The sequence below is a fragment of the Chenopodium album genome, chromosome 25 (assembly GCF_948465745.1).
Source record: "Chenopodium album chromosome 25, dcCheAlbu1.1, whole genome shotgun sequence".
NCBI classification, from domain to species: domain Eukaryota; kingdom Viridiplantae; phylum Streptophyta; class Magnoliopsida; order Caryophyllales; family Amaranthaceae; genus Chenopodium; species Chenopodium album.
The window spans coordinates 4,507,575-4,520,370 of record NC_137858.1 but is presented as its reverse complement, the minus strand read 5'-3'; the positions used below and the strand labels follow the sequence as shown (position 1 = coordinate 4,520,370).

Sequence of the window (12,796 nt, the reverse complement as noted above, 5' to 3'; positions counted from 1 at the left end):
GTGAATGAGTATGTTTTTGCAAATATAAGTGAATGAGTATGTTTTTGTAATAAATTTTATGGGGAGTAAGCTGCTCAACAATAATCTAACAAATTTTTTGTAAAATTTAAGCATTTTAATTCCAGAGCACACTTCAAATACGAAGTATAATACATAAGTTTTCTGAAGATGACAGACAAGGTGTATCATGTATGCATTGAGAAAGATGAGCATTTTTATTCCAGAACACGTTTCAAATAATACACTTCAAAATTTCATTACAGATACAAAAAAAATATATAGTATATCTTCTCCGACTGTACAGGTAGGATATACACAATAACTCTCACATATAGACAGTTACATTTTCATAACTTAATAGAAGGCCATTGGGCATCTAGACAGTAATTAACTCATGTTAATGCAACTATATCTTACAGCTGTGATACTATTAGCAACTAAAGATGGTCTGTTAAAGCTTAAGAATCACATCAGGTTGGAGCCGAGTTTAGGAGGCTGATATGATGCGTCTTCTTATTTCTGTAACTTGTATGTTTAGAAAGAAAGCTTCTAGCAGAACTGAACCAATCACAAACCAGTAACACAATGGAACTTTGTATAGAATCATGAGATTCCAAGATCAAATGATGGAGGATTTAAAACAGCAGAGTCCTGTGGCAAGGGTTCAGATATTTTCCTACTTTGCACAGATGACCCTGTTCTTTGACTAAGAAGTTTTGCAGCCTGGGCCTCCAATTCATCAAGATCAAGGCCTTCATAAAATTGATCATCCAAGAAAGAATCACAGCCTGCATCAATACCATTGCATTGATATGATAATGGTGCTTCTTTGCTCGGAAGTGCTGAATCAGAGCAGAACTCCTTCTCCAGGTTCTTTGCAGGAAGAGTAAAAGCTCTGTTTGAAATCACTTTTCTTTTTGAACTCTCAGTATTAGCCACATTTACCAGAGCATTGCTGCTGCCGCTTTTCATACCTTCACATGCTATCGAATTCAAACAAGAACCTACTGAGTTCTTTGTAGATATATTTGGAGATTTCAAACAGCCTTGAGGAGTTTGTAGAGTGCAAGCCTTCCCAAAGGATTCTCCACCTTCTGTCATTGTGGTAGCAGAAGGCAGAGACTCTGGACTTACTACACTAGAATGTCTCTGCTGTTCTTGAAATGGTGATTGAGTGAGTAGGGAACGCCTGTTTCAAATGGGGATCATAAAATGTTAAATGGTATGACTTACACTCTAAATTTCAAGCATTTAGACTTTAGAGCATTTAACCCACTTTGAGCAAAATTTTGGCATAAAGCCCAAGAACATTGAGCAAAAGGCAGACTTGGAATCATGTTTATGGTAGTTTTATGATGCACCCAATAATTGCATGTGCAATTAAAAAGCTACTAAGAACATAACCGTTAGCTTCACAATATATGGGCCTTAACATGCACAGGCTGACAGTTTTGAGTTTATAGGAGGAACCTGTAAATTGCCATCATATCCATTTTACTGTCTTCTGTTTGACCACTACCAACTGCTGGATCAGATTGGTCATCTATAAAACTCTCTTCATATGCATCGCTATCTTCATTATTAACCTCATCTTCTGAATCTGGTACCACATCTTCCGAAGACACCCTGAGAATCAACAATTAAATAAAGTCAATTGGTTTCCAACAACAATTGCATTACCACTAAATTTAGATCCTCTCACAGGTTAAATTACACTCCGTAATAGTCCACAGATCCATTAAAGCTTCAAATTTATTTTATTTTTAAACGGAGGCATCTTAGGACAACTGAAATATAAAAAAGCATTGAAATTAAAATTACTCTTTTTTTAAAAAAAAAAATGTAAGGGGGGGGGGGGGGGGGGGGGGGGAGGACAAAGGGGTGGCACAGAAATTTCAACTATTCACTTACTCAGCTTCTTCATCAATGAAGTCTCTGGCATCTTCAAATGGTTTTTTCACTGCAGCAATAGTAATCAATGAAAGAGGACTTGTTAGTATGTCAGAGAGAGATTTTGTTGCATACATACAAGCATCAGAGGAGATGCTTCCCTGCAAAAACTTAGGCTGAGACAATATATTCACATTCACAATATGATAAGGTAGGGTAGTAAAGCCAACAAATAGTAATTTACAAGATACCTTTGTTATGCCTGATCTTATGAAGAGCAGTGACTTTAAATGCAACTTCTGTAGAGGAGCGAGTTGACTTTTCTTTTACACTAATTTGTTGCTTCTCTTTGACAAAATCCCCAATCCTACGCAACCTTTTCAATCTAAAAGGACGTTCACTGGACCCAGACTGTTTTCCGGAACTCATATGCCAATCTTCATCACAACTGCTATTTGTTATATTTCGCAAAGGAGTTCGAAATTCTGGTGAAGATGGGGGCTGAAAGGTGCCTCCCAATTTCAAGAGATCATCAGGTAGTCCCAATGGCATTTCATTCCCAACAGAAGGTCTGACCTCTCTTGTCTGAGGGGAAGAGCTAACAGTTATCTCTTTACTAGCAATAGTTAACAAATTTCCACAAGCTTTGGGGGATGATACTGGCTCTGGGACACGATTTTCATCTTTCTCTTTACCACTGTGGCAGTCTACAGCATCATCCTCTTTCTTAGAGACTACAATACCTTCATCTGCAGATAGTGAATAGAGGTATACATGAAAGGTATACATGAAGTTCATGGTTCCACATAAACCTGTTTACATTTCAAAATATGATAAGGAGGGTAGTAAAGCCAACAAATAGTAATAAATAGGATACCTTTGTTATTCCTGACAGTCTTATGATGATCATCAGTGACTTTAAATGCAACTTCTACATAGGAGTGAGTTGGCTTTTCTTTTACACTATTTTGTTTAATCTCTTTGGTAAAATCCCCAATCCTGCGCAATCTTTTTAATCTAAAAGGACGCTCACTGGATCCTGACTGTTTTCCAGAACTCATGCATTCATCTTTGGCACAGCTGCTATTTGTTATATTTCGCGAAGGAGTTTGAAATTCTGGGGAAGATGGGGGTTGAAAGGTGTCTCCCAATTTCAAGAGACCATCAGGTAGTCCCAATGACTTTTCACTTCCAACAGGTCTGACCTCTCTTGTCTGAGGTGATGAGGCAACAGCAGTCTCTTCACTAGCAATAGTTAACAAATTTCCACAAGCTTTAGGAGATAATACCGGATCTTGGACATGATTTTTATCTTTCTCTTCACCACTGTGCAAGTCTACAACATCGATCTCTTTCTTAGATACTATACCTTCTCCTGCAGATAGTGAGTAGAGGTATACAAGAAGTTCAAGATTTTTAAAAAAAAAAAAAAAATTCTGAAGACATGAAAACTTGGCTTTTCACAATTTCACCTACCAGCATCACTCAAAGGAGACTCTGGAACAACACCACTTTCAATAAAACTGGTAAGACGAGGACTGAAATCAGAGTATGCGTTATCTAAGTCACATTCTGCAGCCGGTGTAGCTGGGGATTTGGGTTCAGTTGCATCAGCAGTTTCACATCCAATACTTTCATCTACACGAATCTGGTCATCAGGTGGGGTATGGACAATTATTGCATCCACTTCAGCTGCATCAAAATTCTTGTCACCAGCTGGTAAGTGAGAACCGACTCTTGAATGAGCTTCACATACATCTTGAGCGGAAGAATCCAGCATTGTAAGTTTGTTAAACGGCAAAATAGCTGGAAGTGGAACTGCATTTTCCAGTAATCTATCATGAGAACTGAGCATGTGCTTCTCCTCGGCCACTGAAGGGCCAAATGAAGAGACCTCAGAGTTGGATTTTTCTTTTGGTGCAGCAGAATTATCTACAGGATCAAGTATATCTGCACAAGAGTTTTTTTTTTTCATCAACTGCCAATGTTTTCATGCAGCACATGCATTAAACAGTTAAAATTACACGTTGTAAAGTCCCATGATAAACCAAAATTTCTAGAAGCCAAGTTCTAGTGGTGGAATTAGATGTAGTTGTTGTGAGAGTAAAATTGTGGTCCCTACATCGGCAAAATTGGGCTAAAAAGATAAATGGGGCATATATTTAGGGACAGAGGGAGTATACGTTTATAAATTAACAAAAGTGCATTACCTCTTCTATTTTTGGCATGTTTTTCAACACTCCCAGTTATCAAGCATCGAGTACTCCTCGGAAACTGCAATATAAAAATGAAAGGTAAAGCATAACGCCATAGCTGGTTAAATGATTTTTTTTAATTACTAAAAAAAAAGTGTAGTACAAAGACCATAGATGTAGTCTGTTGACGTACATCAAGCCCAAAATTTTCGCCAGTATCGGATGGCAACCCTCGAAGAAGCTGCATTGCATCAATGAACCACCCGGTTCGAGATGAATGCATTATTCTGTGCACCCTGGAGGGACATGTCTGGAAAAAAGGAAAGGCAACTAGAGATGTTTTTATTGCCTCATTAGACAAAAAGTATTTTCCTAACAATGCAGATTCAGCTTCAGTGAGCCTTTCCCTGAACTTTGGTTGTTGGGGGGAATCAACTTTAACCTTTTTCAATGGACGAATAAATTTTTCAATTGATAGTTCTACAAATTGCAGTTCTGGTTTCAGATGATGAGGAAGCTGCAGCAGATCACGCAGAAAATAAGAAAGTACAGACATCAGATCAACAGCTGAAACATGCAATCTATAGGAATGCCTGTGGTTAAACTTACCATCCTTGGGCTGCAATGAAAAGTGAAACTATTCATGCCCCCATTTCGCATGTGCTGCCCAACAGTCTTACCAGTTGCTAGTTTCCGCTTGTAACCTTTTAGCTCAGTACCCTCACAAGCTAATACAAGTAATGCAGGTCAAGGATCACAAACACTCTCAAGCATTAACAAAACTTATAGGCAACAAGCACAAAATAAACCATAAAGAGAAAGGGAATGTAGTCAAGGATATCAACTCGACCATCATGTTTCCTTCCTGTTCTTCCCATCCGCTGAATCATCCTCAAAGGAGATATATTAGCATCAAAACATATCACAAGATCAACTTCCATAATATCAAGCCCTTCTTCGCCAATTGATGTGGCAACAATAACATTGAATCCACCCAAACGGAATTTCTGTCCCAAGGGGCAAAGCAATTATAAGATTGAGTGCAGAAAATCTGGAGATTATGTCACATGCTGATTGTTACCTCAAGAACTGCTTGTTGAACCTTTTGTGACTGGCCTTTCAATGTTTTTCCTGGAAAATAGCATATTATTAAAAATTCACTTCAGGAAAGAAATCATAAATTTAATTCCACAACAAAACAAGAAGACATACAGAAAAGAAACCAAAACCAGTGGCATTATCAAAAATTAGAAATCTGTAAAATTCTGCACCAGTAAATCGAGATAGAGCTCATATTCATCAGCATCAATCAGAGAAGCAAAATATGGCAAAGAAGGAATCTCAGTGAACCACAAATTCTGCCCGGTAGGCTAAGACCCTTAGCCTACTTGGTTCAGAGATAGAAGACAATGAATTTCATATAAGTGATCATAGCACCTAGAGTGCTTTGAAAAACTACACGCAGAATATCCCTATACCCTGACAGATTCAATTCCATCTGATATTTTACTCATCTGAAACTTCACACCACACACAACTCCAGAGAGAGTGAGGCAAGCAGCTATTAAAGTCACTTTATGGTTACATATAGCCTCAAGAGAAAATTGTTCAAACTGGAACAACTCGCGGAATTTTGAAACCAATTGTAATGATAATAATGTCAAGAGCAAAGTCATGAAATCCTTATTTATGTACAAAAGAAGCCCAAGGCCTCCCTAGTACACATCACAAACACAATTACAATTTACTCACACCAAAAATACTGACTCAAAATGCGTCTATCACTGTAGCACATATGCACTTTTAAGGCTTCAAACATACTAACAGATACTATGAGTCATTAATCAAAATATTGCTTTCAGCCTTAAAAGGAATAATTAAAGCTTTAAAGCTTATCCTACATCTCATTAAAATAAAGCAAGGAATTTCCGGACTTATCTGAACAAACCTGAACTTTGGCCAATAAATTGAGTGGCTTTGACTGAACCAACATGGGCTAAGGAATCTAATATGTCCCTGTTAAAATCAATGTGACAATGGCGAAGTCAGTAACCTATAAGAAATCAAGTGCAATAGAGAAATCAAACGTAGGCAACCAAAATCCAAAGGAAAAAAAAAAAAAAATCAAAATTCTCATAAAATATAGTTTTGTTCACCTGACACTCCCCCTAAAATTTGAGAAAATGATTACCCTTGATTTTGCTGGATCATTTGTTGCTGCAAAAAAAGCAAAAAATTACATATAATATCCCCCATATTGATAAAAATTGCTTTTTATGCCAAATGGAAATCTTCCCCCCCCCCCCCCCCCCGCCCAAAACCCTCCCCTAAAAACTGTTACAAATATTAATTATTAATTTCCTATAAGGAGATAATTTTCTAACTTTACACCACAAGCCTCCAAACCTTTATTACTCAAAATTTGTTGACTACTTTTTTTTTTTTTTTTAATAAAAAAGTAATAATTAAAAATTCTATGATGTATACAAAAAATATACCCGGTGCATTAGCACCGGTATGTTCTAGTACATAAGTAAAGATGAGAAAAGGCACTTAGTTTAAAGCACCCATGTCTCTTATTTCATTTATTATCATGAATAGATAAGAGCTGCTGGCAACAAAATAAAACAAATTTGAATGAGATAAGCGTCTCTGGAGTTGCTTTCTAAGCTTTCAAGTCTGGAATGAAGAGCTTGAAATATTCTCTCAAATCTCATTATCTCATTTTTGCATTTAGTACCCATCATTGCTGTATCTTAATCCCTCTCTAACTTCCTAGTTTGCAATTTTGCTGTTTGTCCTACATTCCTATTGATTTCAGTTGGTGCCCAAATAAAACTGAAAGCGGTGTTTTAAATGCTTTATCCCCTAAGAAGATTCAGCTGTCAAACTAATTTGCAGGACATCTCAAGAAAAGAGCTATATGCTGAACAGACAGAGAGAATACATGTGTAGAAGCAATTGTGAAAACTGGAAAGTGCTTCTTGCTAACCAAAACACCTTATATTATGCAATCAATTGACTAATGATCTCTATTCTGCAATAATGTACAGCACACGTCTTTATTTGAAGCACGCAGCTTTCCTACTTTACCAGAGGATGGATGACACAAGGTGTGATCCATAAGCATCTTTTTATAGTTAGCTCGGTCCATTCTACACACTAATGCCAACACATGGTGAATGGTGATGCTAGAATCTAAATTTCTGTATATCAAATAATGAAATAAAGCAGAGATACAAACTGAAATGACTTTCTAATATTTCTATCATTTTTGACAATTTTGGGCTGGGGGCACCATGAGACAGACTCTTCTGCATTAAAAGCTTTGCACTCTGAATGGCTTCATTTCTACTCATTAGTCTTGCAAAATACCTGCCACAAGTCAATCAAACAACAGCATCTTCAGAGAACAAAGCTTCTGCCACCAATAAAAAAAAAGACGTGTTTGGGAAGAGGTAACAATTTGGATCTCAATTAAGTTATAATTTCGAGCATCAAATCACTAAACAGTAAATTAAACCAGTGTATCAATAAAAAGAATATGTGCTTGGTTAAAGCCAGTAATGACAACTGGCAAAGTAAAATTTGTAGCCTAATAAGATGTGGCTTATATTTTCCATATAACATTGCTTGGTTTCTCTCAAAGCTACAGTTTCAGATATGAAGTCCAGTCTCCAATTTATAAAGACATGAACTACCATACAACTATCTACTGTGTGGACAACAGAGATTGCAAGAGAGTTATACCCTTGTCGCGGCTTTTCTTCAAGCATCTCGTGTGCTGGTCTTATTCCATGGCTAGAGAGTAGCTTGCGTATGTGGTAGAGTGTAATAAGGACACCAAAGTAGCCTTCTACTTCACTATACTTCACTTGTGGAAGTTCTGGCGGAGGTGCTTGTCGAAATTTATCCCTTGAATTCAGCAAATCACAAGGGCTCAACTGTTAAAGAGAAATTATTAAATAAATAGCTCAGTGACCAAGGAGAAGGCAGAAAACAAGGGTGTCTATCCAAACAGATTAAAATACCTAAACAGAGGAATATCCGAATATAATGAATGTAAACACACCACATAACCATATTTCAATGTGTTTATTGTTTCTACATAAGATAAGTGCTCTTGTTATGTTTGATCTTAAGCCCACAAAGGTTTCAAAATGCTTAATTTCAATGCACTAGTAGGCTTAATTGATCTAAGTGAAAATAAATTTATCAATGGTTAAAAGGGTGGGTGAGTGTAAGAGAAGGGGGAATAAACTGAGACAGTGGAAAGGTGCAAATATTCTGGGGTGAGGGGGTATGAGAGTAGAATTATGTATAAATACACCTCAAAAATCATAAAATGGATACACTTTTTGAAACAGAAGAGGTACTAGATAATATACTTCATCAATTCCACACGAAGTTATAGTATTTAAAAAAAAATATTAAAAAAAAAAAAAAAAAAACAAAACAAAACTCTGATAGTCCAATGGGTTACATACTTACAATAGGTATTCGATATCATCTAACCACTTTAACTTAATATATACATGAAGAAAGGAAGAGAGGGGGGACATACTGTTTGGAAGTCCCTGCCTGGTAGCACTCCCATTGCACAAAGCCTGGCAGCAAGTGGCCGTATAACCTCCACGAGAAGATTATGTATCTCATCAGCATCCTTTCCCATTGGAACCTACATAGAGTGGGGCCAACTGTGAATGGGAATTTTAACCACACAAAATCAGTAGCACACCATATTACCATGTGCTTTCTAATACCTCAATCAGTTCAAGCTTCCTATTGTGCACGTAAGGGCATACATCAGCATCACTTTCATTGCGATATTCAAGCGTAGATATTTGCAGGTTATCAATTACATTCTGAATAGTTTCCTTCTTTGCTGAAACAAACTCAATATGTTAACATTATGGAAGACCAGCGGAATTTATAGGAGAAAAATGGATGGCAAACTTACAGCCAGGGGTAGCAGTCAAAGCTAATATTCTCATCTCAATAGGAACTGCCATCAACTGTGAACAGAACAAAGAAGTTGCACCTAAGTGTCAAGTCAATGTTAACAATAATGTGCAAACGTACTGGACACAATCACAAATATACAGGAAACTTTAAGCAACCTCGTGAACAGCCACACAGTAAGAGTAGTTCCCCATTGCACGATGAGCCTCGTCAATCACTAGGCACACCAGCGACTTCATAAGACAAGCCCCTGGTATTCATAACAAAATATTGTAACTAACAATGACAACCTCAAGAGACTTAAACAAGCATACAACACAGTAAAAAAAATAAAAAAGAAAAAAAGAAGGGAGCAAGAGTTGGTGCAAAATTATACAATGAAACCGCTTTTTTGACAAGATTGTCTAAAATAATAGCACATTGAGGAAAGAATTTTGTGAAAACGAAATTAAAAGATTAAGAGAGAGAGATTGAATCGGAGAGCGATAAGACTGAAATAAATATCCCCAATTAACAACTGTCTAGCTTTAGCATCACTTTATAGACAAATTACAGATAGCAAAACAATGCAAATGGAAAATAAATTTCATGAAATACAAGAAAAGCCATCACCCTGTTCCAAGAGCACACAAACAAGAGCTTGCCAAAAGGGGAGGGGAAAAAAAAAAAAAGTAACAGATGTTTTTGTAACACACACCCAACCCAACCCCCCCACCACCACAGGACCACCTATAAATAAAGATGGGAAAAAAGCACACAATCTTAACCCATTGTTATCATAAATTTTAGATTCCATTTTCACAAGCAATACACAGGAGTTACATCACCTGATTGAATATCTTTTTCAAGCACTTGGGGTGTGACAAAAAATACACGTTTAGCTTTCCACAAGGATGCTCTTTTGGGGGGGCTTATTAAACCTGTCATGTCAATTGTCCATTCCTGCAATCACTTATATTTAATTCTTCTCAAAACATGTCTATATATGAAGCAAAGTTAACTTTCAGCAAAATTCTCAAGACAAGTGCAAAAGAAAGCCACCAACTTACTTGTGGTATACCGACAATATTATGGCAGGCTTCTATTTGTTGCATAACCAAGGGTCTCGAAGGAGCAGCAAAAACTATCTTACCTGGGATTGAAGAGGGAGTTAAGGTATTAATGTCATAAATAGCACATGAGGATTTTATGCAAAAAGAGAGAGAATATATAACTTCCAAAAGGCTCATGGTTCTTTCTCTCAATAAGGCCACGCAGTAAAAGTACTGAACACAATGAGCATTACCTTCAGGGAACCATCTAAAGTAGTTATGCATAACAACAGCAGCTATGAGAGTTTTTCCCAGGCCTGTAGGTAGTGCCACTAATGTATTTGAAAATAAAGCTGTCCTGGCTATCTCAAGTTGATACTCACGACGAGGAACATTATCTGTAAAACAGAGAAAGGAGATGGGATTCTATGAGCCAAGTTATGAAGTTATCTACGACTTGATGGTCTCATCTCACAAATATTAACTAAATCATTACACATAAAGATAACACAAACAAGAACTTTCCCTGTCCCGAAGTAAGAATAATCAAAGGAACCACTAGTCAAGTACATACACGCTACGATTGTACATGTACCACAGTCAAAAAATCAACAACCAGGCATAGAGATAAACACTTAAATACTTCAATTTCAACCAAAACATACATAATTAAAAGAAGAATGGCTTATATAAATATTTGAAGCATCCGAGTTCTATACTCAGCTAAATCATAATACATGGGTATTTATAGACTTATACTCTTATTGTGGGAAGATGAATAATAAAGATACAGTGAAGTAATCCAATATACAGTAATCAAGCCACACAATTGCAAAGTGAATTCAAAATATACAAAATTATGTGCTACTGTGCCAGCCAGATTATCCAATTGTAATTTTTTTCCCCAATTTTCTAACCCTAACATTTCAACAATCAAAATTTTCCGAAACCTACCTGGGTAAGTCCAAGTTTTAGCAGCCTCAAGATCAATATCAACATAACACGCCCTTTCCTGAACCCTAATTTGCTCATCTTCACCTCGACATTCAATTTCATCCTCGATACTCGGTTTCGAAGACCCATTACTAATAAATCTATCAAGCGTTAATTGACGGGAATTATTCTGGACTTTGTTCAATTGATGATTCTTCCATAAATTATTGCCGCCAAATGTAACATTGGACGGTTGAGGAGGAGGCGGAGTTTCTAGGGTTTTAGCGGCGGTTCTCTGACATGCAACATCGATTTCTCGAACTGCTGCTTCCCAATCGAAATCCTGCAAAATTGTTGGAAAAATTGATTTGGGGATAAAATGAAAAATGGAGAAGAAAGATAGAGAAATTACCTCTTCATCGTCGTCGATGATTAATTGAACAGAAGAAGAAGCCATTGTTGTTTGCCGGAGATCGGAAATATTGAATTGGAGATAAAGATTAATGGAAGACGAAAAGGCTTGCTGAAGACTTTTGGAGAGGTGAGTGACAGAGTGAGTGGGAGTGGGAGAAATAATTAAAATGGCGGGCAAATATTTTGGGATTTCAAATGTAAACTGGTACGGGACAAATAAGGACTTGTTTGATTGACTCGAAAAATAATTTCTCGTAAAACATTCTACTCCTAACATAGAGTTTTTTTTTTCTTATGAAACAACTCCTAATACGAGTATTATGCCAATGAAATTTTAAATTTCTCATGAATTTAAATAATTTAATTACTTTATAGGTTTTGTAAATTTCAATGTGAAGATAAAGTGAAACGCTTATCTTGTCTGGTGCATATGGCACAAAGGAAATAAAAATGTTTTTGACAATAAGTAAACACCAAATGCGATGATCCTAGGGAGGGTGGCTAGACACGTTGAAGGTCTATACTTAATGAGAAGTGCGTTTAAAGAGTTGTGCAACTCAAGTAACAAACAAACCCTAAGAGATGGCTTGCACCACATAAAGGTAAGATAAAAATCGATGTGTGATGCATCATTTGCAGAAGAGGGATGGTTGCCTTAGGAGTGGTGGCAAGTTATAAACGAGTAAATTGGATGCTTAAAGGCAAATTGGATAGTTCCACCCATCCAATTGGACTACCGGAGGGTATTAGGGTCCATGGTAATTTTCTCGACAATTTTTATTTTTGGGCAAAAAAAAAGTAAAAAATTGTCAAAATTGAAGGCTATTATTAGGGATGTCAGTGGGGCGGGTCAAGTAGGAGACCCGCCCCATCCCCGCCCCACTCGGTTTGGCGGGTGGTGGGGCGGGGATGGGGATTAAAACCATACCCGCCATGGGTGATGGGGCGAGGGTGGATTTTAAGTTATACCCACCTCATCCCCGCCCCGCCCCACCCGCCCCACTTCGTACCCGCCCCATCCCCACCTCATACCCACATGGGCCACATCTATATATCTTTTAAAGTAAAATTACATACTTTTGTAGTATTTATAAAATAATTACGTAAAATACAATATTAATTATAATACTTTGTACGACACTTATATTATAACACAAAAATGTGCGTAGAACGTGTATCTTATAATTCATATTAATTATGTAGAATTGTGTATTTGAGATACGGAGATTAGGTGGATCTTGGGTGGGGATGGATATCCAAGTGGGGGGTGAGGCGGGGATGGTTTTGGAGTTGTACCCGGTGGGGCGGGGATGGGGATGAAAATTAGACCCGCCGCGGGGATGGGGATGGGAAGGCCAACATCCGCCCCGC

The 12,796-nt window shown here is 37.3% G+C and overlaps 1 protein-coding gene across 1 annotated transcript; it reads right to left on the bottom strand.

Moving 5' to 3' along the window:
• Window positions 1–225: 225 nt before the first annotated feature.
• Window positions 226–11,096, bottom strand: LOC145613045 (DEAD-box ATP-dependent RNA helicase FANCM-like; the record flags this gene model as incomplete). Its single annotated transcript, XM_081668110.1, has 23 exons — window positions 226–1,189; window positions 1,471–1,626; window positions 1,912–1,960; window positions 2,142–2,639; window positions 2,768–3,265; window positions 3,367–3,840; window positions 4,101–4,164; window positions 4,279–4,602; window positions 4,695–4,822; window positions 4,927–5,092; window positions 5,167–5,216; window positions 6,034–6,101; window positions 6,242–6,302; window positions 7,330–7,460; window positions 7,836–8,029; window positions 8,650–8,763; window positions 8,849–8,970; window positions 9,046–9,100; window positions 9,206–9,297; window positions 9,875–9,989; window positions 10,097–10,179; window positions 10,333–10,476; window positions 11,033–11,096. Coding segments are annotated over 23 exons (4,236 nt in total), but the record flags the coding sequence as incomplete, so codon positions are not given.
• Between the last annotated feature and the right edge of the window lie 1,700 nt (window positions 11,097–12,796).